Below are 24893 nucleotides of genomic sequence, written 5' to 3'. Positions count from 1 at the left end.
GTGCGTGTGGGGGAGGGTGACAAGTCGGGGCAGAGTGCCTGGGGCACCCCATCCTCCCACACCTCACACGTGCTTGTCACATGTAAGCGGGAAGGTCGGAACCGGAAGTGCGTCGTATCACGTGAACGCCGCTAATGACCAAGGGCACTGGTTGACGGCAGGTCACATGATAAAGGTTCTGTTGCGGTCCGAGTCACATGACTGAAATGCCGGGCTCCCCGGAAGGGGCGGGCAGCAGGTCACATGACACGGGTCCCGCAGCGGGCGGGGAGGGGCGCAGCTCGGCCTCAGCCGGCCCCGCCCCCTCCTCCGCCCCGTGACCGGCCTGGCCCCGCCCCTCCCCGCGGAGCGGCTCCGGAAATGGTCGTGCTGGGCTGCGCTGCGGCTGCGTCGGGCCGCTCGGACTGAAGGAGACTGAAGGTAACGGGGGCCGGGGCGGGCCGGCCGGGCGGCGCCGCCTCCCTCCGCCATGCCGGGGCGGGAGCGGGGCCCGAGCAATCCGCCGCCATCCGCCCCCGGGGGAGCCCGGCCCCGCCGCCCCAGGGCCCCGCGCCGCCCGCCCCGGCCCCGCGCCCGCCCGGCCCATGTGCGCCGGCCCGGCCACCACGTGGGGAGGGGGGTCGCTGCCCGGGCCGGCCCGGCCGCATGGAGCCCCCGGCGCCCGCGCGCGGCTCGGGGGTGGGGGGAACGGCCCTGCGCGGGCCTAGGGCTCGGCCTAGAAGGGCAGAGACCGGGATCTCGCTCCTTCCGCCCCGGCCCCACCGGGCCCGCTGTCTCCGGCTCCGCAGGGCCTGATCCGCCGCCCGGATGTCCTCCCCCCCCCCTTACACAACATATGGGGCCGGATCCCTCCCCCTGCGATCGTCCAATTCCCCGCACCGCTTCTGTGGGGCCTGCGGGCCCCCGCCCCACCGTCCACACGCACATTCGTAGGCCCTGGTTTGCCTCCCGATCCCAAATCTCCGAAATTCCCCAGTCCCCCCCAGTATCTACACGGCCTGATTTATTTCCCTGCTGTCTATAACGCCTGATCCCAACTGCCCCTTGGAAAGGCCCGTTGTCTATAGGGCCTGAATCCCCCCCCCCCTTTATGGTGTCTATAAGGTCTTAACGCACTTCGCCCGCTTCCCCCTTCCACCCCCGCTGCCTATAGGGCTTGAGTGCATCCATTTCCTTCCCAAATTCCTGCCGTCTATAGGCCCCGAGTGTATCTCCTGCCTCCGTGTGGTACGTATATGCCCGTATGGGATGCCACGTCTGTGTCTCCCCTCCCTCCCCAAATGCCTGGTGCGTCTAATGGCCTGAGCCCCCGGCGCCCCCTCCCACCCACACAATGCCTAGCGTCTCTCTGTTATAGGGACCTGAGCGCACCCACCCACCTGACCCCTCCCCTTAAATATCCGGCGTCTATAGGGGCCTGAATGGGCCTCTCTAGCCCCCTCCCCCATCCCTGGCCACTCCCCCAATGCCTTTATCCAGGACCTAGCGACAGCCCCCACGTGCTCTCGGCTCCCCCCGTCCGTAGGCCCAGCCCCGGCCTCTCCCAAGCCGGTGTCTAGGCCCGGCCCCCACGTGTCCCCGCTGCCCGGCTTCCTTCCATCAGGCCCGGCCTCGATCTGCGGCTCCGGCTTCCCTCCCCCCGCGTCCGCTGTGCGGAGGCGCCGGCTCCCGCTCGGGCCTCTCCCGGGAAGCGATGGCCGCCGCCGGGAGTGACACGTGTCCTTGGCAGAGGCCGCCGCCGGCCTTGCGAGCGGCGCGGGCCGGCTGGGGCCTTCCCTCGGCTCCATGCGCTGGTGCGGGGGGAGGGCGATCTGCGCCGCCGGCCCCAGCCCCGATCGGGGTGGGCGGCCCAGTGCTGCCCGGGCGAGTGGGAGGGGGCGCCTGTTGGGGGGAGCGGGCTCTGCGGCCCCCCGAGGAGCCTGTTCTCGGGTGGGGTCCCCGTGCCCCTGGGAGGGGGTATGTCCCCGCCTGCCTGTTGCATATGGCAATGCAGGTTCTGGGGTCCCTCTGCCGTGGTGGTGGTGGTGACTGGTGAGGTGCCCACAGCTCATATGCCTGAGTCCTATGTGCTTCTGCCTCATCTTCGCTGGGTACATCACGTTGTGCCCACTGAGCGCTCGTGAGCCATACGCAGCGCGCTGCTCCCCTAAAGCCTCTGGACAGTGGCCAGGGGGAATTCAAAGCCAGGCTTCCCCGGGGGGATATTTACCCTTCTCCTGTCTGTGTTTTGCTCCATAAACCCGGTTGTGTCTCAGACGTTTTCCTGGGCACGGGCGCGCTCCTGTATCAAAGCAGAATGGGGAAAAAAATAGGGATTCTTGCTGCCCTGCTTTCCGAACCCTTGGTTGGTGGGGTGTGTATGTTTTCCAGGGAGGGGGCAGTGTCTGAAGTTGTGAGAGGGGGATGTCCCCTGGTCTGATCTCTGCAGCTATGTATGCGGGGTAGCAGGGGCTTATTTATTCTGTGACTCTTGTGAGAACTGTCTTGGGGCTGCCACAAACACCGTTGAAGGGGACTTAATGTGAAATTGGCATTGGGGGCTCCCTGTTTACCCTCTCCGTGACTCCAGGTCAAAATGGCTCAGTTTACAAGTAAAGTCACTGCCCTTCAGCTTCTTCCTGGCTTCGGACTGGGGCACAAGGTTGGTGTGTACCGCCTGCAGGCCGAGCTCTGCCCCCCATGAGCATCTGTGGAGCCCCATGCCACTTATTGCATTTCAGTAACAGTTCTGTTACTGCCGGGCCGGAATCCAGTTTCTCTCCTGCAGCTGGACTGGCCCTACAGGGCTTACGGGAGAGACAAGCACCAGAATAACATTGGCCCCTAAAGTGGTCGTCTCTGACTCTGCTACACCCAGGGGGCGGTGCTGTAGAGTAGGGAGGGACCATTGTTCCATAGGCCTGTTCCTGACTTGCTCTGCTGGGCTCGGAGCTGCAGAAGGGGCTGCAGGGAAGAACCAGGTGCCCATGCCCCTTCTCATCCAGAACATCCCCATCCCCCGCCCCCAATCCCGGTGTAACCTCTTCTCTAAGATGGTGGCTGTGCCGTTCCTCCCCCGTTTCACTCTGGTCCAATGGGCACAGCAATGCCAGGGATGTGCTACCTGTAGGAGCAGCCCAAGCATTATCCTCTGCCAGGAACAGAGAGAGGAGACGCACATTGCTTCCTCCCCCCACCCCCAACAGTGGCTCCTGGTTCCTGCTTGTGGAGGAGCAGAGAGACACTGCGTTCATGCTAATTTGGCTCTGCTGCTCTAAGGAGCAGAGGCGGGGCCCAGATGCTGCCATCCTCCTCTGTGGGAGTCTGTTGGGGATGAGGGGCAGGGTTCCCATGCCAGTCCTCCCCTCCCCCAGTCTAGAATAAGCACAGGAAGGGTTATTCCCAAAAGCTCCCCGGGGGGAACTTGTGGTGGGCAGAGTGTGATCAGGACTCTGGTCAAACCAGCCTCTTCACAAACGTGCTGTGGGCCTCGGTTATTTCTGCTCAAAGTCGGCACCTCCAGTGCCATGCTAGGGTGTTGGGTTCAGCACCAGTTCTTAACATGCCCCCCCAGCTTCTCTTTGGAGGTCTCCACTCTGCTTGCTTTGGGATCTGATGCAATCCCCGCCCCTGTTGACTAGGTTAATACTCTGCCTCTCTTCCATTATATTTCAGACATTGGGGTCATATATTAGCCACTTCAGATAGCCGGGCTGTAAACTGGAGAGCAAGCTGTTTGCCTTGATACTAATTGCATATTGGGTGGTTGTTACAAAGAAGGTTAACGCCTTCCCTCTCATCCAAGCTGAACCTAGCAGACAATTAAAATAACTACCTAAGGAGCCGGATGTTTTTCTGCCTCCCCTTAGGAAGTGATCGGCAAGCTCCAGCGATTGATCCCACGCAGGGGGTTGCTTTCTCCAATGTCTGGCTGACCTGGCTCAGGTTAGGGGAGGAGATTGGCTTATGAAGAGCTGCTGGTGGGTTTGGCACTGTATGGAGCAGGGAATTCAGCCCTGGCCTCCAGGAGTTCCCAGTCTAAATGAGACTGAGCACGCAGGGTAGCCCTGATCTAGTGGGGAGCAGAGGGTGGGGTTGGAGCAGGCAGTGGGGTGGATCTGAGCACCTGCTAATGCTAGGCAGACCAGGAGGAGGAATGGTGTGGCTGCAGAAGCCTTGCTCCTCTCTCCTCAACCCTAGTGACTCCAGAGAAGGCAGTGATGCTCCGGTGTGGGGCATCTGTGGAAGAGAGAGAAACCCTTTGTAATTCCTCATGACCCTGGTTCTCCTCTTGCCTCTCAGGCAGAGTCACGGGGGGGGGCCTTAAGGGCCTGGTTTAAATCTCAACCCTGCGAAAGGGCGGGAAGGTCCTGAGTAAGGGAGAACTTCTCCCAGTTCTGCCGGAGTGGGTGGGTAGGAGCCCCCTGATCAGCAAAGATTTGTGAGGACTCTGAAGAGGTGGATGCCCTGGGATCTAGCTAGTTTGTAAATATTTTGCTGTCTGTCCAATAGGGATGTAAAAGGTTAAGCGGTTAACCGGTAAGCACTAGACTTACGGTCAACTGATCTTAACTGTTAACCCTGGCGGCCCTGCACTGGCTGGGCTGCAGCCCCACCCCCCACCATGCCAGGCCAGCCGGAGCGACCGCCGTTAACTGGTTAAACAATATAATTTTACTCGGTTAACTTTTTAAACTGAGATTTACATCCCTACTGTCCAGTGCTCTGCCCAGTGGGGCCCTGATCCTGCTGGGAACATGGGGGGCACTAGAGTACAACGAACCCTACCGCGGCCACGTCTAGTTCTGCCCAGGTACAGCTGGTAATGAGCCGTGGCTGGGATGCTGATCAGGCAGGGTCAACGGGGCCATGTCGCTGGGGCTGCGTCACCCTGAAGCTGGCGTGGCCCATTGTGCACAGCACTTTGCAGGCGAGTAGGACGCTGTCCTTGCCCAGAGAAGTTTGCCTTGTCATAAAATCAAGGGTTGACAAACAGTCCCACACCCCAGGATGGGGGAGGAGAGCTTGAGGGGTGGACACCAGTTCTGCAGGCTGCTGCTTACCCTGGGGTGGATTTTGAACCTCTGTATCGGTTGCGGGGTGGGGGGGTATTGCGCGCCTCACCAGAGGAGCCAGGGGGCCTGGCTGCTAGAGCCGGCCTATTCCCTGGGCTGCCACCCTGGGTCAGTCTCAGCAGTGCCCTTTATCTGCCCCTGTGGATGGGGTTTTAACCTGCCAGGCCCAGGGGATCTGCGCCCTTGGCCCATCTTTGGGGTAGGCGAGGACAAGCTGGCAGTGTTAGGGCTTGGGCTCTTGTGGGCTGGTCTCTGGACATAACCTTTGAGGTGTTTGTTTAACGTGGAAGGCTGGTCTAATCGCTGTTGGGCTGACAGAGACCTTGAGTGGCTAAAGTTTTCGTGTGTGCGTGAGAACCTGACCGGGAGGCGGGGGGAGCATCTCCCCCGCCCTAGTGCTCAGGATGCCAGGCCCTGAGCACAATGCTGGTGTCTCCCTAGCATACGGCAGGGCCCGCTGCCTAGAGACCCCTAGCTGCTCCATGAGCCTGCCTGCTATGGCCTGCAGCTTGGCGCTCACACAGTGCTCCACGGGGTGGGGTCCCCAAGTGCAGAGCAGCGGGCATCCTCCTCCCACTGCCCCGACCTGGCGTTGGGAGTGGGCCCGCCAGGTTGGATTACCATTACACAATCTAGCATCACCAGCTGCCGGGAACAGTGAGCTGCACCCGGGGAGGGAGCGTGGCTGAGGATTGTTAGGTGGCTTCTGGCCTCAGGGATATGGTCCTCTACTGAATGTGGGCTTTCAGGGTCCCAGGAGCCTCTCTGCTGCGGGGGAGGTGAGGTGATAGTGCCCCACGTTCCATAAATACCCAACCCTGGGCTTAGCAAGGCCAAGGAATTTGCACCCTGGTCTGTAGGGGAGGCAGGTGTGGTTTAGAGGCCTGAATGTGGTGGTAGGGGGTGTCCAGGCTCTCTGTCTAGTCCTGTTTCCCCACCTGTGAGATGGGAGGGTCAGGGCCACATAAAGGCCTTGGCTACTGAAGGGTTAAGTCTCCTGGCATCTGTGGGGAGGGGCCTGCACAGTGGGGGGAGGGGGAGTGCCCATTTTGTGATTTCTTACCACCCCTCCCTCCCCAAATGATTCTTCTTGGGGGTTTGCCTCTGGCAGATGTCTGCAGGCTGCCGCTGGGCCCCTCTGGTGAGCTAGACTCTGCCCTCCCAAGGCAGGCCCTCAGCCCCGGGGCACTTACATCCTCCCGGTGGCCTGGTCCCAGAGCTGAGGGCGGGAACCTGAGGTGGGGATGGGGGGAGTCTCCCCAGCACCATACGGAATGGTCCGGTGCCCACCCTGCTCCTGCACGGGAGGCCGTGGCATACGCAGCCCCAAATTGCATTGGGCTTTTTGCAACCCTGTCCTATTGCAACCTCCTCCCTGATGTGCTGTGCCCCTCCCCCCACTCCTGCTCCCCAGCTGCCCATCTCCCAGGTGGCATTGGTGCGGTTTCCTGCCCCTCTGCACCGTCCTCCCTCCTGGCTGCAGTTTGCAGCTCCCCCATTTAGTGTCACCTGCGCATTTCGGTACCCGGCTGCCTTCCAGTCCCCCCTCCCCCCCCCCCCTGCAGCTCCCAAGGGAGGAGGGTGATGCTACTGCACTGCCCCCTGTGGACCCTCCCTCTCCTCTCGGAGGGCAGAGGTGTTGGGGGGTGGGGGTCCTTGGTTTGCCGGAGCAGACTGCTGGGGGGAAAAGCCTGGGTGGAGCTCTGGTGGAATCGTGCAGCGTCTGTCTGACTCCAGCCTGCGTGAGTGCCGTTGGCACAGGTGGGTGTCTGGTTGCTTTGCATGGCGAGGGGAGAGGCAGGGCAGGGAGCGCCTGGCGTGGGGCTCGGCTCCTCGCCTGCCTGCCTGCCGGGGAGCGTGTGCAGCGCGAGTGACTCATGCATGGAGACGGGTTTCTCTGACTGGTTTGGGCAGTGCTGAGGCCGCATGGCTCTGCCTGTGGGTGGGGTTTCGGATGCTCCTTGGCTCCCTCAGTCTGTCTCTCCCTCTCGGTGTCTCTGCACTGCAGCAGACTCTGCGATCTGACACTGGCAGCTCCTGGCATGTTCCCGTCCTCCCTGGGGTGGGGGTGGGGGGCTCTCCCCTGCCTTGCCCATGTTTGGCTCGCCCGGCCCTCCCCATCGCTGGCGGGCAGGTTTGCAGGCTGATTTTCCTCTCCCTTGAAGTCAGTCGGATGAAAGGTCTCTACAGACCCGCTCAACCTGCCCAGGTTTTTCCCGGGCAGGGCAGGGGTGAGTATCCTCGTGTCTCCTGTGTGTGTGTCCGTGTGTGTGTGTGTCTGTGGTGGCAGTGGGGGGTTCCCTACATGGTGCTGTAATGATCACTGTGTACATGCCAGGCTGGCCGGGTAGGGTGTTCTGACTCTCCGTGGGGAGTGGCCGGTGCTCTATCTGGCTGCAGGGTGGATCAGAGCTGTGGTGGGGAGAGGCCTGCGAGACCTGGGCTCCCCCATTCCTAGGGGGTGAGGGGTGTCACTGCACAGTCAGGAACTTCTCAGAGCTCCAAAGTCTCTCCCCCTTTCTTGAGTAACTTGCTGGTGTTATCCCAAAAGAAGATTACAATTGCCCCAAGCTCGGTGTTCCCCCGGGAAGGGCTGAGAGCCTGGGTATGTGCTCCAGGCACCCTGCCAGGCTGCAGGGGAGGGGCCCATAGCAGAGACCCATGTCCTGGGCACTTGGCTTCCGCCCTGGAGAGGTGGAGGAGGGGAGTTAGAGAGTGCTGGTCAGTCCCATCCAGCACTCTCTTTCCTGAGGTCTCGGGTAGGATTGTTGCTGTGTCACGTTTTCCAGGGCTGCGTCCAGGCTGGGGTTGGCAGCTGCTGAGTTCTGAGCTCTGGGCACGTCCTGGGCTGGTCAGCGCTCTGGGGTGCTGGGTCAGGGTGTTTGCCAGTGGCCGGGAGGCAGCCTCTGAAATACCAGTCCTTGGTGGGGGAGGAGGGATTGCCTGTGCCAGGGGCGTTGGACCCAGTGCTGCGTGCTACGGGGCTGAGAATGGCAGTGACCTCAGTGGGCACCTCTGCCCCTCGGAAATGGTGTGCAGATCCCCAAACCCAGGCACCCTGGGGCCACCCCCAGCCCACTCTGCAGCCAGCCTTCTCAAGTTGGCCTTGAGTGGGTTCTTTGTCACGCAGGGTGCCCATGCATGGGGCTTGGGCCTGCTCACCCACCTGCTTCTGGCCGTGCAGGTCCTGCTCCGCAGGGCTTTGGTGCTGATTCCTGGGGGAGGCTGGGCTCTTCCTGGCCCCTTTGCTCATCCTAGGCAGGCAGCAAGGACCTGGCTGCTTTTAAAAGCCCCTGGACGGCAGCGGTTGAAAGGCTCCTGAAATGCAGTGGGACTCCAGGGGTCAGAGCTGAGAGCAGTGGGGAGGATGCAGGAAACGCAGGGCCCATGGACTGGGCCTGCAGCTCTTTCCCCCCTTATGTGACCCAGGCTGTTGTGGGATCCTGGCCGTGATTCCCAGGGGCGCTGGGAGAGGGGCTGGAGGTGGTGGATTTCCCCTGCGCGGAGATGGCCGCCCCCTTGTCTGCATTGGCTGTGTCTCCCCCAGGCCTGGAATGCTGACTGAGCATCAGGTTACAGCGAGAGCCAGGCTGTTTGTTTGGCTTGGATGGTTGGGGAAGGTTCCCTGGCAGGGCTGGCCCGGGCTGCCTCTGGCTGGGCACCTTCGTGTGGCGGTGCTGGGCTCCAGCGGGATTCAGTGGTCTTCTCTCTGTGCCCGGGTCTGTCACTGTGGCCTTTGCACTGTAACCAAGGGGGGCGGGGGGGAAGCAGCCAGGGAGTCCTGGGGCAAGGCCTGTCCGCATCGGAGATAGGTCTGGGCTCTCCCTGCTGCTCTCCAGATCCGGCACCGAGTGAGAACGGGGCAGGGAATCTCCCCCCCCCCCCCCCCCCCCCAGCAGACCCCTCTCTGGCTCTGGGTGAGCACAGCCCTTGCTCATGGTGCCAGTCCCAGCCTTGCCCAGCAGGGAGCAGGGCAAGAACGCTGGCTATAGGGCAGCTCCAGCAAGAATCCCTGTGATGCTGCCATGCTCTGGGGAGCCAGTTCCCAGCATGGCCTCCTTCCTTCTAGAAACATGTTTGTCTGGCCTGCGGATGCTGCAGGCAGATGGGGCAGGTAATGAGCTGGTGGGGAGCTGAGCGGGGGGCTGCCCTGCCCCTATTGTGTAGATGGCCCCAGGCAGGTCCCTGGAGCTGGGTTCAAGCCTAGGTCAGTGGATTCTTCAAGTGTGTCTTGCTGAGTTGGGGAGGCCTGGGTCCATGGGGCTCCCGGCTGTCTGTGGCTAATGGTCTCTGGAGGGAGGGGGTTGGCATGCTGCATCCCCAAGAGAAGCTGCCACCCCCATGCCCTCTGCATGTCTGGGGGGAACCGCCCCGGGATCAGCCCTTGGGGTGTGTTATGGAGGGGCCCCTGCAGTGCTTGGACTGAGCACTGGGGGGGGGGGGGGGGGGCTGTAGCCGGAGGGTAGGGATTCACCCAGTTTCCAGATGTGCAGGAGTGGTGTCTCCCCCAGCTTCTAAGGACCTTAAAGCTGGGAGAGTTCTCAGCTTCCCCTCCCTGTAACCAGTGATTGTGGCCTGGTCCATTCTTGGGGGGCGGGGGGGCACGCCTTGGGGCCTGTTTGGACTCTTCCCCAGGAGCTGTCTTTAATGACTCTGCTTTGGGGAAAACTTTTGGCTTTGGCACTTCCGACCTCCTGAAATGTTTGGCTGTTTCCGTTGGGGAGGGGGCTGCAGGGGAGCCCGTGCCTGGGCGTACAGGCTGCTCTGAGATATTCTCCACACCCCCCCCCCCCTTCGTTGGTGTTACCGCAGTAGTGGGTGAGGGGTATTTCCAGGTACTGAGGGTACCCCAGAGCTTACTGCTGTTGGTGGGGTGTGGCCAGGGTGGGGCAGGGAGACAGGAGAACGTGACGAAAGCAGGGGAAAAGGTTGAGGGAGGAGATCAGCGGGGCTCCGGCCTCGCTGGTCTAGGGATGATCATTGGGCTGGGGTCCCCGGATTCTAGACCACTGAGCGCTCCTGCGGGGATCACTACCGGGCGCTCGCCCAGCGACTGCCTGTGCCTGGCTCCGGCTGTTCGAGCTGCCCCAGGGACTGTGGTGGCCAATCTCTGCCTGAAACCCCGCTGCCAAGTTGGACTGTACTGGCTAGCTGGAGTCTGAGGCTCATTTGTCCTGGCACGCAGACCTTCGGGCCCCAGGGCAGCCTGCGTGTGCTACGGACTTGCGCAGACCCAGGCTGCAAAGTCATCCGCCAGCTCCTGCCGGAGCTGCCTTTGGGGAACTCCCTGCCCTGGGCCCAGCTCCTCTCTGCCCCGCTCACCCCAGGCTCCTGGCCCCTCTACTGAGCGTGTGCTCTTTGTTTCTCTGTCCGCAGATAGCGCGGGGATCCTTATGCAGCACCCCATGAAATGAACAAAGCCCCACAGCCCACAGGAGGAGCCCCGACAGCCCCACACCCTGCCCCTTCTCCTGGACTTCCACAGGTAGGACCCCTCTGCATCCCCCCCCGCCCCTTCTCTGAGGCTCCATCGGATGATCTCCCTGCTGACCAGTCCTGGGGTCAGGATTGGGCTTGCCAGGTGAGGGAGGCGTGCTCAGAGCCTGGAGCCCATGGGGTGCTGGGTTATTGGCGGTGCAGTGAGTGGCCCAGCGGGGAGCGCAGTGTACAGGTCCCTGGGGTGTGGCTTTGGGGAGCCCTGGTAGCTGCCGTGCCAACCTGCTCCTTCCTTGTCTCCCTGCAGTCGGCGTTTCCACCTGGTCAGACGGCACCCGTGGTTTTTAACCCGTCGCAAGCTACACAAATGAATACGCCTTCCCAGCCTCGACAGGTAAGGGGGCACTGGGGCGGGGCCGCTGGGACTCCCGCTGCCTTCTGGCCGTCAGGCTCTCTGACGGCCAGGGGTGGTTGCTGCCTCCCAGTTGCGTGGTTCTCTGGGGTGCCAGCCTGGCTGCGCTTGGGGCCTTTGATCTGCTGCCGAGCAGGTTTTGTGGTGCTGAACTGGCCCCAGCTCTGAGTCAGGCTGGAGGGCTCCAGCGTGCCAGGCGGAGGGAGGGCAGAGCTACCTGGACCCTCCTGAGCGGGGCTCTGGCCCCGTGGTGCGCGCAGCCGTGCATGTGGAGGAGGTGGGGCTGGATGAACGTGTGCTCAGAGGGGGAGATGGGGACGACTGCAGGGGAGCTGTGAGGGGATGGATGGATGTCTGTCTGTCTTCCCGTCCTCCCAGCCCGCGTCTCTTTCCTTGGGGAGGGGCACATGGCGCAGAGCCGCCCCCCACCCCCTCCCAGGCCTCGCAGTCTTGTCTGAACCTGAAGTGACCTTGCTTCTTCTTTCCTCTCCCCTCGCTCTTTCCTGTCTTAGTTTCCAGCAGGGCCTCGTGCTTTACACCAGCAGGTACTAACCCGCCCCTGCCCCCCTGCATGCCGTACGGCCCCCCGGGGGTGCAGCCACATGGTGTTTGTCTGGATGCTGCAAGGAAACGGCGGGGCTAGAGGAGTGGGAGGGTGCGGGCTGCACCGAGCACTGAGGAGAACTGGTTTGGGTTAACGCAAGGAGCAGGAAGGCTTGGCAAAGTCTCACATGGTGTCTTGTGGCCCAGGACCCCTGCCACATTCTCAGGCCAGTGGTGGACTCACCACGGGGAGAGCGGGTGACTGGATTGGGCAAAGACAGCAGGTCCCGAGCGCTGGTTGAGTCGCACCAAACTCCGAGTGCGCGTGAGCCAGGAGCCCCATGTTGGGGCTCTGCAAGGCCAGACAGACAGCTGGAGTGGGGGGCTGGGAGCTTGGCTGGCCCAGTGGGCTGCTGACGGAAACAACTCAGTGCGCTGGGATCTCTGCTGGCCATGTGGGTGTCCCAGCCAGAGGAGAGGTGTCCTTGAGTAGGAGGCCATGGGAGTTTCACTGCAGCGTCTGTACCTTGACGTGAGTCCTGCATGAAGCTTGGAGCATGTGGCTGCTTCTCTGCTACCAGCCCCACAACCCTCTCTGCCTCACAAAGCTGCTTCTGTCTGTGCCTGACCTACGGGTGGTCTCGCCTTTGCTCCTCAGATGGGCTAGTCCCCTGGCAGCACCCTGAGATAGCACCGTGCTGTGCTGCTGCCGTAACCTCCGAGCAATCACCCTGTCCCTTACTAAAATGACTCCCATCTCACGCAGCGGCTGCAGGGTGAGGTGAGCCCCGTCCCTGCTCCGCTGCCAGTGCAGCGGGGGCGGGAGAGGGCAGCAGGGATGGGCAGCTTGTTGGTAACTACTGTCTCTCCCCTGACCTTTCACCTCCCTCTGCACCCCCTGGCTGTGAAGTTGGCTCTACACCTGGTCCGACGCACTGGGGTGCACATGGGGGTTCACGGGCTGGGAAACACCCTGCAGTGGGGCCGAGCGTTCCTGTGGAGGGGAGGGAGCTGGGGTGGCTGGTGGCGTCCGATTCGCCTCTGGACGGTTGGTTGGAGTTGTTTGCTGGAAGAGGTGCGCTGGCTCCTGAGTCGGGGCTGCGTGTTGGCATTTCTTTTGCACTAGCACTGCGTTGCCTGCCAGCAGGCCTATGCCCTGGAGGTACCAGCTCTGGGCTGTCTGTACTGATCAGACGCAGGCCGGAGAGGATGCCAGCTCTGTACGTGCGTGCTGCTTTGTCTTGGGTCAGGCCGAGGTCCGTGGTTAAGACACGGCTTGGGCTCTGGCTGGCCTAGCAGGGCAGAGAGGCCCATTCACCACCTGCATAGTCCTGTCTCTTGATGCGTGAGTGGAGTTTGCCAGAGGGGCACCCCACAAGCTGCTGATCGTCTCTGCTTGCCCTGCCCTTTAGAGTCTGGCTGAAGGCCGGGTTGGCTTGTGCAGATGGAGAACGCCATAGGGTCTGACAGGAGGAGGAGAAGGGAGTTCTAGCTCATGGGGATGGGCCCTGGTGCAGCTGCGGTCCTGAAGCTGAGGCCCATCCCAGATCGGCTGGTGTCATCAGCCCCCCTTTGAACTCAGAATGGGGGCCCTTGGAATGGGCAGTCCAGGCTGTGAAACGATCCCCCCGACCCTCACGCTCTGTGTCTGGAGGCACGTTCTGGGACTGAAGGGCAGAAAGTGCCTTGGCTCACAGCATCCTGGGGAAGGGCAGGGGCAGTTGAGGGGCCACTGTGGTCTTTTTGTCCAGCTCTTGCGTATGAGGAGGGGTTAGGTCCCTGAGCCTCCTGCCAGCCCAGTGGGCCGTGGCCCTGAAGGTATCGCCTGGTGCCAGGGCTGTCTTCTTGAGCATTCGGGGGTGCAGCATCTGCGCATTGGGCTCCAAAGCCCACGAGACACGCTTGCTTTACTGTTCTCCCGCCTGGCCCTCCCCTCTGACCTTCCCTTACAGCCGGGCGGCTCTTGTACCAAAAGCCCTTTTGAGCTCCGGCTGCCCCCACAGTAGCGTTTGCTCGCCTGTCCCTGGGGCCTGGGACCTTGTGAGGCTGTGGGTAACTCCTGTCTCTTTTCTCTTCCTTCTCCCCTTGTGTGTGTGCTCGCTAACAGGGAGGATTCAGGTCTCTTCAGGTAACGCTTTTTCATTACCCCTGCTCAGGCGGTGCTCTCGGCTGGGGAGTGGGAGACAGGGCACGTGGTGTGTGTGTATCTGTGAACACTGTTACTATCTGCCATGCTTCACTCTGGTGGGGCTGTTGGTGGGACTTCAGTAACTTTCCTCCCAAGCCCAGGGGGCCTGTGACGTTACACTGGGGTCTGAAAAGGCTCAGGGCTGCTCCCACTTAAAAGGAGACCCCCTAGGAGCAAGATGCAGGGCTGGACTTTCCTGGTGCACCCAGCACCCCCCACAGCAGCTGGTTAATCAGATGGTCCCTCCTTGTGCTCCCTAAGTACACAGAGCGATTCCACCCAGCTCCAGCTGGTTGCTTGGCTCCATCTGTAGGGCAGCCCGTGGAGACTACATGTCCCAGAATTCAGTGCTCTATTGCAGTCCCAGCTGCCTGGCTTCGCTCGGGCCTGTAGTCTCCACAGGCCACAGCATCTGTATTGAGGGTGCTGCGAGTGGCTGTGATCAGCTCTGTTAGACTTGTGGCCTTTGGCTGGGTGGAACTTGAGCCTTGTGCTTAAGGTAAATAGGGGGAGATAGATTGTCCCACTTCCTTTGGTTCCCTACAGGTGCCATCTGTGAGTTGTAGTTTTCCACGGCTGTTGAGAAATGATGGGAATTTTTGCTAGGGGAAGGGAGCAGGGTCCAGCCCATCACCACCAGTGTCCATGGAGCTGCGCCAGCCTGGGGGACTGCACCCCCTTGAGACACCCACAGCCCCAGGGGCAGGAGGAGCCAGCTGGGGATTGCAGCCAACTTGTGATGGACACATATGGTAGCTACAAAACTGTCCTGCCACCCCATGGCAGCTGGCCGTGTGTACCACCTCTTAGCACCTGGCCACCATGTGTCAGATGGGTCCCAGAGGCACACCACAAGCTGTGTGGGGATGCCATGCCCCTGCTGTTGGTTCCTCGCACCTCCTGCCCTAGACTGCCTTTCCCATCCCAGCTGGGGGGCGGAACATTAGCTGTCTGCTTGTGGTCCCAGCTCTGGGGGTAGTGGTAGCTGCTGTCCAGCCCTCTGGATGGGGGGATGCAGAGACGGGAAGCAGCTGCCTCTGTGGGGCATGGAGCTGGGCGGTCCTAGCACCCTGCTGGGACTAACTGAGTGCCACCGTCCTTCTCTCCCAAAGCATTTCTACCAGAGCAGGGCCCAGCCTCCGACAAGTGCTTCCCGAGTGCAGAGTAACACGTCGGCCCGGCCCGGCCCGCCTGCTCATGTCTATCCAGCTGCTTCCCAGGTGATGATGATCCCCTCCCAGATTTCCTACCCTGCTTCGCAAGGAGCCTATTACATCCCAGGACAGGTGAGGGCTGCACCCGTACACCGGGTTCCTTGGGCTTCTGCTCCCTGCCGCGCAGGGCTCAAACTGTCTTTGAAATGGGGGTGTGGCGTCATCAGGACAGAATCAACCACCAGATCATCATCTTATGAGCGGGAGGGAAGGGTCTGGGGCTCCCCCATGGGAAGTCCTATGGACCCTGCCCCTCTTTCTCTGCTGCTCCATGCAGGGGGCCCAGCCCCAGGCCCTCTGGAAGCCCGTCGTGCTGCTGTTGGGGTGGAAAGGCTGGTGCTGAGTGACACCATGTGTCACCTCTGCCCCAGGAAGCCTCGAGGGCCAGGTGCGGTTGCAAGCCCTGCTCGCTGCTGGACTGGCAGGGACTGCCTGCCTGCTCCGCTGAGCCAGGTCCTATGGGGCCAGCAGCCTGATGCCAAGGCCCTCCTGCTCTGCAGCGTGCGTGCTGCCCTGCTTGCCAGCCTTGCCCACGCTCTGAGTCCTGCCCTCCGTGACGGTTGCTGGGAGAGTCCCCTCAGATCTCTGTGGCGTGAAGATGTGTACTCCAGGGCCTGGCGGGCAGTAACCGGCGTGTCCTTCTCTGCCCACCCAGGGTCGCTCCACGTACGTTGTTCCAACTCAGCAGTACCCAGTCCAGCCGGGCGCCCCCAGCTTTTATCCTGGAGCCAACCCCCCGGAATTTGGCACCTACGGTAAGGGCCCCCGGGGACGCCGTTCCTCTTCTATTCAGTCTGGGGTGGGAGTTTGGGGCACCTGAAACCAAGTGCAGTCCTCCCCATCCCCCCAAGGAACCCCCAGTTTGTGGGCTGGGAGTTTTGCCAGGCAGGCCCAGCACAGCAGCCCCTCCCTCACAGACACACCCCCTGGACACAACCCAGGCAGCTCTTGCTTGGTCTTACCTGCCCGGTGCCACTCAGGGTTGCTGGGGGTCAGAGCCCTCTGGAGCACCAGAGCTCTACCCAATGAGCTGCTCCAGGAGGCCCACGGGCTGCTCAGTGGGGCGGGATCCTCTGCCAGCAGCCTCCAGCCCTGGCCAGGAATGTCCCAAACCTGAACAACAGGACGTCACTGGTGGAGAACCAGACACAGCGTGCGATTACTCCCGTCCAGGCTCCGCGGTGCCCTGTGCGGCTCTGCTGATGCTCCTCAATCCTGACCTGCAGCCCCCTTGCTCCTCCGGCCCTGGGCCCCACTGCGCCTCATGCAGCTCTGCTGATGCCCTTCGATCCCAGCGTGCAGCCCCTCTGTTGTTCCAGCCCTGGGCTTCCCACGCTCTCAGCTCTCCCAGTGCCCCTGACTCCCAGCTCTGCCGGGTTAGTTTTGTGCCGGGGATGCGCGTCCAATCGGAAGGGGGCGTGAACTGAGTTTAGAATTTCACACCTCCCTTAGCACCCTGGAGTTGGGGAATGAGAGTTTTCCCTAGAAATGGGCCTTTCCTTATTCCCGAGCTGGTCCCTACCAAAGTGTGTGTGTGGGGGGGGGGTTGGCGTTGTTCTGCAGGAGGGGGGCACTGCCAGAGGGTAGGAGAGATGTGAGCATGGGGCTGAAATGAGGGGGCGGAACGTTGAGGCTGGCCCACCCCATTAGGGCCCCCTGGCCGCCCACCCCCAGCGAGGGCAGCTTAATGTTTAACTGTCCTGGCAGAGAGGCCGGGCAGACTTTAGCCCCAGCCTGCCCTTTGGTCGCTGCAGAAGGAAACAGGCAGCAGCAGCCCCGGAGTCAGCTGTTCCCTAAATAAACACGGGCCCCTGTCCCCAGAGCTTGGCCAAGCCGAGGGCTCAGGGGGGAGTATGGAAGGGGGCTCCCATGTGCCCCCCTCCTTGCCTTGGCTCCTCAGTCCCCCTTCCCAGGTTGCCCTTCCTTGGAGTGGAGCGGTGGGTTTGTGCAACCAGCTGCCCCTCCCCTCCCCCGTGCTGCGCTCACATGGCCGGCAGGCCTGTGACTATATTTAGTCTGGATCCATCCCGGGCGGGCGGCTCTGCAGACACAGCAATGTGAGCCGCTGGGCCCTGCGTCCCATCCCGTCCCCGGCAGCGGCCGCCTCTGGACACAGCACCAAAACGAGCTCCCCGTGAGACGGGTAGGTGCAGCCCCTGCTCCCCGCCTGGGATTCAGTATCTTGGAGAGAGCCAGACGCCGAGGCTTGCTGGCCTGGGCGCCGCTAACCTCCAGGCTAGGCCTGTCTGTGTCTCATCCCCAGCTTGGGGGTGGGGTAGCCAAAGGACCCAGCATCTCTTGACCACATGCTCTTGTGTAACAGCAGCTCGTCAGCAGTGGCATCTGCAGCCTTGTGGGTGAGTCATGGCAGGCCGGCTGGGCTGCTGCGGCCAGGCGCTGGCCGGGTGTGAAGGGGGCACCGAGCCCCTAGATGGAGATACAGGGCAGGTGACTCATCAGTGTCTCATCTCCCTAAAGCAGCAGGCCGGTGGGAGTGGCAGCTTCCTGCCCGAGGCCCAGGACTGAGGTGCAAAAGAGAGCTGTGGGTCAGGGTTGAGGGGCATGAGCAGAGCTGTGGAGGGAAGGGGTCTGGGCTATAGGTATTGGCAGACTTGTGTGGTAGGAGCTGCATCGCTCTGCCCCGTGGCTGCTTCTCACTAGTGCACAAGGCCTCCAGAGTCACTAGTAAATGTCCATCCTGGGAGGCGGCTGGCTGCATGTGCCAGAGGAGGGACCAAGCACGCCGGCTTCCCAGCCCCTTGCTGCTTCCTGTCAAAGCATCATCATTCGGCGCCCTCGGCAAGGATCCCTCTTGGTGGTCACCAGCCATCAGAAAGGTTTTCTAAGGACCTGGCTTCTAGGAGCCCGTCTGGCCACAAATGCGGTGGGAGGCTGAGCTGTGGTGGGGGAGAGGGAGGGTGGCTGGCTAAACTCTATGTGGAAACTACACTTCCCAGCATCCTCTCTGGCTGGCAATTGTACCTCTCCCTCCATCTTGTTCTGAGCCTCCTGGTGTTGCATACCAGGCCTCCTGGTCTCCACCAGCTGCCAACCCTGGCAAAGATGAGGGCAGTGAGGTGTGGTTCCTGGGCCGTCTGCTCCCAGAAAGCGAGGCTGGGGAAAAGCTCCAACGGGCCTGTAAGGACCAGGGCTGGCTTGAACCTGCAGCTTTGAGCTGGTGTCGGGTGCTTCAGATGGGAGGGGCTCTTGTTCCCTTGCTGAGCCCCTGCAAGCACTTGCTGGGGGCTCTGTCCCTATCTGGGGAAGGGCAGCCTGGTGGCTCATCACAGGACCAGGAGTCAGGAGATCTGGGCTCTGTTTCCAGCACTGCCACTGACTCACTGGGTGATCTTGGGCAAGTCACTTCCCCTCCTTTGTCAGTTTCCCAGGCCCTCGAGCCCTAGGAAGGACCACGTGTTCCTACGGATGGAGGAACTTTGGGTTATTCCCCTCCCCACCCTGGCCAGCTAGCAGGACAGTTCCTGGCTAGCCAGCCTGAACTCCCCACGCTTGGTCTGCCCCGTGGCTGCTTCCTAGCCTGAGCCACGAGTGCCCCGCTGAGGTGTGTGGGTGGCCAGTGGGGTGGGACAGGCCCACGCCCTTGGTGTGGAGATTTGGAGTCTCCAGGGGGTTAGGGGCCCAGGAAAGTGCTGGATTTGGGAGGAGGCCAGGCTCCCACCTGTTACTGTCTCTCCCTCCCCATGCTGGCATCCATCTCACGGTCGCCTGCCCCGCTGGGGGAGTGTGGGGGGCATCTGTCTGGCCCGTCGTTCAGGGAAGGCTGGCTGCTGTCAGAGCTCAGGCCAGAGGTTGACACTCTTCTTCCTTGGGCGCCCTCCTGTGCCCGCGTCATGCTCTTGTGTGCCACGGGGACCTTATCCCTGGGCCTGGCCCCCTATTGGTGATCTGGGCAGAGACTGGGTCTCTGCAGAGAGCTGATTCCCAGTCCTGGTTCTGAGACCGACCAGATCTGACTCGCGCTGCCTGACTTCAGAGTCACCCTGGCTCTGAGCCACCGGCCCGGGCTGCTGGCTCCTTGCCCCGCATCACTGTTCCTGGGGCTCTTGGTTGCCCTGTTCTGTCCTGGTTTGGCGGAGTCTGCTCAGCATCTGCAGCTGGGGGTCATGGGACCTTGCAGCAGCCATGGAATTGGGGGACCCCAGGCATGTTGCCCTGGTTGTGACCCTGGCTCAGCCCAAGGGGGTCAGGCTACTACCTGGTGCTGTAGTCCAGCTGTGTGGGGCCGGGATGCTGGCCGGCCTAACAGCCATGGGTCTGATGAGGGGCCTGAGCCCCAGCTCTCCAGCCATCTGGGATTGTGGGTGTGAGCAGAGTGGGCTGGCAGCTCTGGTTCTTACTTCTCTGCGGAGCTGGGGCGGGTGCAGTCTGGTGTGAGGGAGATAAGGCCGGGGAGCTGCTGCCGCCGAGCTGGGGCACAAGGAAGGCAGCTGCAGGAGGAGACACCTGAACCCCAGCGCTTGCTTGGGTCATCCTGTCTCTCCGGATGGGGCATGGACTCCACACACACACAGGCTTCCTCTTCTGCCCACCTGATAGGTTTGGAAGGGGGCTGGGTGTGAGTTTGAGCTGTCCTGTAGCATTCTGGGAAGTGTAGCTGGGCCTGGAGTAGGGATTTCTCTCCAGGCTTCATCTGCCAGCTCCGGCGGCAACCTAGGTGGCAAGTTTAACTCCTGCCTGCCAGTGGGATGGCTTCCCTTGCCTTGCCGCCGGGTAGGGGTGGGCGTGGGGCTGGCTAGCCCTCCGCAGCAGGAGGCTGGACGTGGGGGCAGCTCAGCTCCGCTCTGCATCACGGGGAAGGAATTCTGGGAAGGGCTGGTTGGTCCTGTTGTTCAGGTTTGGGACATTCCTGGCCAGGGCTGGAGACTGCTGGGAGAGGATCCCGCCCCACTGAGCAGCCCGTGGGCCTCCTGTGTTTATGGGCGCAGCACCTCATTGGGTAGAGCTCTGGTGCTCCAGAGAGCTCTGACCCCCGGCAACCCTGAGTGGCACTGGGCAGGAAAGGCCAAACGAGCTACCTGGGTTGTGTCCAGGGGGTGTCTCTGTGAGGGAGGGGCTGCTGTGCTGGGCCTGCCTGGCAAAATTCCCGGCCCACGAACTGGGGGTTCCTTGGGGGGAACGGCACTTGGTGTCGGGTGGCTCCAGGCTGTTAGTGCTGGCTGCTGCCTGGTGCAATGGGGATTGGACCACCCAGTTCCTCTGACTGACTCTCCTTTCCCAGCTGGTGCCTATTACCCTGCTCAGGGGGTGCAGCAGTTCCCAGCCGGGGTCCCCACTGCCCAGGTCATGATGAACCAGCAGCCGCCCATCCCGACAAAGCGAGAACGCAAGACGGTAAGGAGGGGGAGGGGAGGGGGGGCCGGGTTCTTGCGCTGCCTCCCCCAGGAGCCCTGTGCTGGTGACCCCTAGCTGTGAGGGATGGAGCCTGTTGTGGGGTGCCTGAGAATGGCTCAAGGCTGGTTGCCTCCCCTCCCCCCCGCCCCCCCTCCCCCCCAGCTGAAAATGCTGCCTCTGCGGGAAGTGAGGGGCCAGAACCCAGCTCCATGCGAGGCCGCTTGGCCAGGCCTTGCACACCCCACTAAGCAGGGAGCGGGCGGGACTGCGTTGTCCCCACTGTGGGTGGGGGTGAGGCGGGCCGTGTGTGGCGGTGGTGAGGAGAGGGAGTGCGTGGCTGGCTCCCGGTTGTGTCTGCAGAGTCAGGCCCGACCTTCCCTGTCCTCCCTGGTGGGGAGAACATGCTGTGTCACGGCGGCTGGGGGTGGGTGCTGCAGTTGCCAGCCGGTGCCTGCAGTAATGCTGTTGCTCAGAGGTTTGGCACAGGATCTATTTATAGCATTAAGCCGCCCTCTGCGAGCGCTGCAGCTTGGGTCTGCCAGGGCCCCTTCCGGGGGAGCAGATCCCACCCCCCCCGGGCTCCACCCTGGCTCATGTGGGGACGTGTTCCTGAATGGCGTGTAATTCAAACCCTCTGCCACCTCGTTTCCCCTGGCCCGGGCTGCCTGGGCAGCTGGGCACCTGCGCTGCTGTCGAGTGGGACATATGTGGGGATCCTGCTTTGCCGGGAGCCCCATCTGCCCAGGCTGTGCACCGTGCTGCCGTGGCAGAAGCAGGCCACCTTGGCAGCCTGGCAGGGAAGAGGCACCTGTGTCTCTTGGAGCTGTCTCTGCGTCAGCCCACGTTGGATGGGGGGGGGAAGAGCTGCCTGTTATGGGAGGCAGAATTCCCACTGCAGTGCTGGGGGGCGGGGTGCCAGCCAGGGGCTCTGTGGTGTGCGGGTGTCAGATCTGTTGTGGGGACTGGGCCATTCCCAGGGACCATGGTGCAGTTTTGGGGTCTCCATGCAGCTAGGGCACAGATGACCCACATTCTGCCCTGCCCTGAGGGGCATAGCAGAGACAATGGATCCCAACCTACATTCTCCACACAGGCACCCCTCTGCAGCGAGGCTGAGGCTGGTAGGCAGGGGTGGCTTAGAGTGTGGTGCACGCTGCACCGGGTGGAGGTGGGAAGGGGGGCGCTATTGCAGGACCAGGAGGAGTAGAATAGCACTGTGTCCTCAGGGAGGGTTGGGGTGCCCTGCTGGGCCCTTGGGGTAGGTAGCTGCCATGTGGCTTGGAGTGTGACTGCCCTGGCAGCAGTGGGGATGTCTGCCATGCTGGGGGTGGGGTGTTCTCAGGGGGTCGCTGCACCCCTCGCAGGCAGGGTGGAGACTCCTAGAACCCGGCTTGTCTTGCCCGGCCCCCTGCCAGGTTCCAGGGCAGGGTTATCCCTTACAGGCTGGGGGCCTGGGGTCCCACCGCTGCCCGAAGGGGTCTCACCCTGGGTTACAGCCAGGGCAGGGGCATGAGACGCCAGGGCGGATGCAGGGGAGTGTTCAGCCAATGGGGGCGCTCAGTTCCCTGAGCATTGTGACACCCCCTTGTCTCATGCAATCAGAATGACAGGACTGTCCCACTGCCCAGCTTGGGGAGGGGAATATGGGACTGTCCCAGTGCCCTGCTGGGGTAGGGTGTGGAGGGGGGAGATGCTTGGACTGTCCCACTGCCCAAGTGGAGGGGGTATGTGCAGGGGGGAGTAGAGATGCCTGGACTGTCCCACTGCCCAAGTGGGGGGAGATACCAGGCTGTACTGGGTGGGGGTTTGCTGTCTTGGCTGGGGCTGCTGGTCTCTCCTTCCCCCGGGGGGCGGGGTGGCTTCTGCGGGGCCCAGCTGGTGCTGAGCTGAAGTACCCAGCACCCCAGGAGGGCTGCTCTGCCATTGGCTGCCAGACAGAGCCTCTGTGACCTCACAGGCTGCTGCTAAGTGCCTTCCTCCCCCTGCCCTTGGCCTGGCTACTCCCCCTCCAGCGGCCGAAGTCCCATCCTGGCTGCTCTGGGGCAGGAGGAGCCGTTTCCTCCTGGCCTGGCCTCTGTGGGAGGGGGGAGCTGGGGAATGTGCCGAGCAAGCGGGAGTGAAATGGCAGCTGGCTGTGGCGGCGCTGGCCCCCTGCCATGGGCTGTGTGAGGTCCCAGCCGAGCGCGTGTTGGAGCGGGGTGAGTGCTGCGCTCCACGTGGCTACAGCAGCCCACCGGAAGCTAAACAAACCTCCCCTTCCTACCTGGCCTGACCTGTTCCCCACCCAGCTGCTTGGGAATCAGGCACGGGCTGTGCTGGCCCTGGGGTGTGCAGGGGGCTCTGTCCTGGAGCGGATTCCCCAAGAGGCCTCCGCCTGGCTGCACTGTACATGCAGGGGGGGGTCAGGGCTGGGCTGCAGGGCAGCCTGGAGTGGCATGAGCTGTGCCCTGCTGCCAGCATGTCCCTTGTTTTGGGAAGTGTGTGTGCCCCTCCCTTCACCCTGCCAACGGGGTGAGGGGGGGGAGAAGGGAGTGTGCCCCCTCCTCCCCCACTAACTGCTGCTCTGCTTCTCTTAATTGGCAGATCCGGATACGAGATCCAAACCAGGGCGGCAAAGACATCACCGAAGAAATCATGTCTGGAGCAAGGACCTCCTCCACCCCCACCCCTCCTCAGGTAAGAGGCCCCTCCCTAGCTCCCCGGCCCCCCCCACCACAAGTGATGGGCCCTGCATGTTCCTTCTCTAGGGCGGGGTGGTATGTGGCTGTGAGTTTAAGGGCTTGTGTATACTTACAACACTACACGGGTGTAGCTGCGCTGCTGTAGCGCTTATATGAAGACGCTACCTACACCGACAGGAGAACGTCTCCCTTCGGCGTGGGCGCTCCCACCTCCCCGATAGGGGGTAGTTGTCCCACTCGGGCATGGAAAATCCACACCAGTGAGCGACGTAGTTAGACCAACTTAAGTTGTTAGTGTGTGTGGAGGGGTGTGGGGGAAGGGCACTCCTTAACCCTTCACGTGCTTCTGTTCCACAGCCTGGAAGCGGTTTGGAGCCACAGGCCAATGGAGAGACACCCCACGTAGCAGTTATTGTCCGGCCAGGTGGGTGTCCGGGCTGAGGTAGGGGTGCCGGACGGAGAGAATAGGCTGCCTGCAGTCAGTGTGTGACCTGGAGCAGGAGAGCAGCCAGGCAGCTGAAGGGCGGGGGTGACTGTCCCCCACTTGCGGCCTGTTGCTCTCTCCCTGGCTGTGACTCCCTGCAGGTGGAGCTGTTGGGGTGAGGGTGGGAGAAGCCGGTGGGGGGTTTCCTCTTGTGGAACTTGGGGGCCCTGCCCTGAGCTCGTGGCAGCATTGCACTCAGGCTAGTTCAGTGTCCCGAGCGATGTGGCTCCTGCCCCTTCTCTGGGCAGTCGATGCTCCAGCCCCACGTTCCGTACCTGGGAGGCCGTTCTCCCTAAGACTCAGCCTAGAATCCCTCCTTTCTTAGTGACACTCCATTTGCCCGGAGCCCCCCTCCTTGGGGTTTACTGCCTGTCGGGTGGTTAGACTCATGCGAGCTCAGCACACCCAACGCTCTCCATCTCTGCTCCAGGCTCAGCCTCTCCAACTCTGTGAACTCCTTCCCCTAGGGCAGGGTATCCCTAGAGTGGTGTGGAGAGGGACCAGGCCCTCCCAGCTCCAGCACAGGGGTGCCCAGTGTATACAGCTCAAACTGGCATCAGCCTCTCTTCTTTGTGCCCATGTCCCATGGCAAACTGGTCTGGCTGGAAGCCAGGTCTCTCTCAGCTTCTCCTTCGCCCTGGCCGCAGGTCTGGATTTCAGGTTATTCCCCCTCAGAGATCAGCTGTGGTTTCCTGAGCTGAGTCTTTCTGTCCCTTTCTGCCTGTTTCTGATCACTTTGGACCCTTTGTGATCTCGGCCGGGCCTCCTAGCTCAGGGTCACCATGACTCGGTGCCCCGGGGCAGTCCCATCCCCAAGGCAGTGTGCAAGCCAAGCGTCTCTAATTCTGCAAGTCGTACTGGCTGAGGTGGTGCAGAATGCTTCCCTAAAGCCCAGGCATTCCTCTGCTGAGTTCCCAGCTCGCAGCCTGCTTTGTCCATCCAAAGCCAGCACGTGTCTGGCTGGGCCTGCCTGGATATATACGAACCCTGTGGCCGCTTGTAGCTCCTGCTGTCTTTAGTCTGACATTCCTACCTAGATGCTAGAACCATTCCATGCTCAGGGTGCCTCTTCCAGTGCTGAGAAGCCAATAAGTCTTGATTTCATGAAGCTATCCAAACCCACCCCAGACAATTCTCACTCGTTTCCACTCCCTCATCCTGCTGTTGGGCCCCTTGTCCTGCCCCACCTCCGGGAATGCTTAGTGATTTGTCTGTGTCAGGGGTTCTCAACCAGAATGTTTCAAAGGGTTGTGTGGCAGCTCCTGGGGTCCCTGTCCCATGGGGCTGACTGGGCTCGCCTCCCTGCTCCAGGCACTGCAACCTCTCGGGTTCCAGTGACACGCAGGGTTAGCCCAGCCGTCATGACGACGGGAGCCTGGGTAGGCCAAATTTGAGTGAGTGGCACTGCAACCCAGTGAGCCAGGTCACAACTCCACTCTCACACATTTGGTCCAGTCGGGGGGCGGGGCCAAGCCTGAGTGTTGCTGCAACCCCGGAGGTTGCAACGCCCGGAGCAGAGAGCCAAGCCA

General features: G+C 62.1%; 1 protein-coding gene across 5 annotated transcripts in view; it reads left to right on the top strand.

The window, feature by feature from the left end:
• Window positions 1–319: 319 nt before the first annotated feature.
• EIF4G1 (eukaryotic translation initiation factor 4 gamma 1) overlaps window positions 320–24893 on the top strand; it is a 46016-nt gene continuing 21442 nt past the window's right edge. For 4 of the 5 annotated variants that reach the window (XM_054039054.1, XM_054039053.1, XM_054039052.1 and 1 more), the window contains exons 1-8: window positions 320–420; window positions 10431–10539; window positions 10798–10884; window positions 14746–14919; window positions 15503–15602; window positions 20087–20199; window positions 22783–22875; window positions 23238–23304. In XM_054039054.1, the coding sequence (XP_053895029.1) occupies window positions 10465–10539; window positions 10798–10884; window positions 14746–14919; window positions 15503–15602; window positions 20087–20199; window positions 22783–22875; window positions 23238–23304 (709 nt within the window). In that variant the 5' untranslated portion in view covers window positions 320–420; window positions 10431–10464. Of the gene's footprint in view, window positions 421–7085; window positions 7286–10430; window positions 10540–10797; window positions 10885–14745; window positions 14920–15502; window positions 15603–20086; window positions 20200–22782; window positions 22876–23237; window positions 23305–24893 lie in introns of those variants that run through there. The other variant, XM_054039050.1, reaches the window with a different exon arrangement.

This window comes from Malaclemys terrapin, chromosome 9 (assembly GCF_027887155.1).
Source record: "Malaclemys terrapin pileata isolate rMalTer1 chromosome 9, rMalTer1.hap1, whole genome shotgun sequence".
NCBI lineage: Eukaryota > Metazoa > Chordata > Testudines > Emydidae > Malaclemys > Malaclemys terrapin.
The sequence above is the reverse complement of the archived record's forward strand: the minus strand, read 5'-3'. Positions and strand labels throughout refer to the sequence as shown.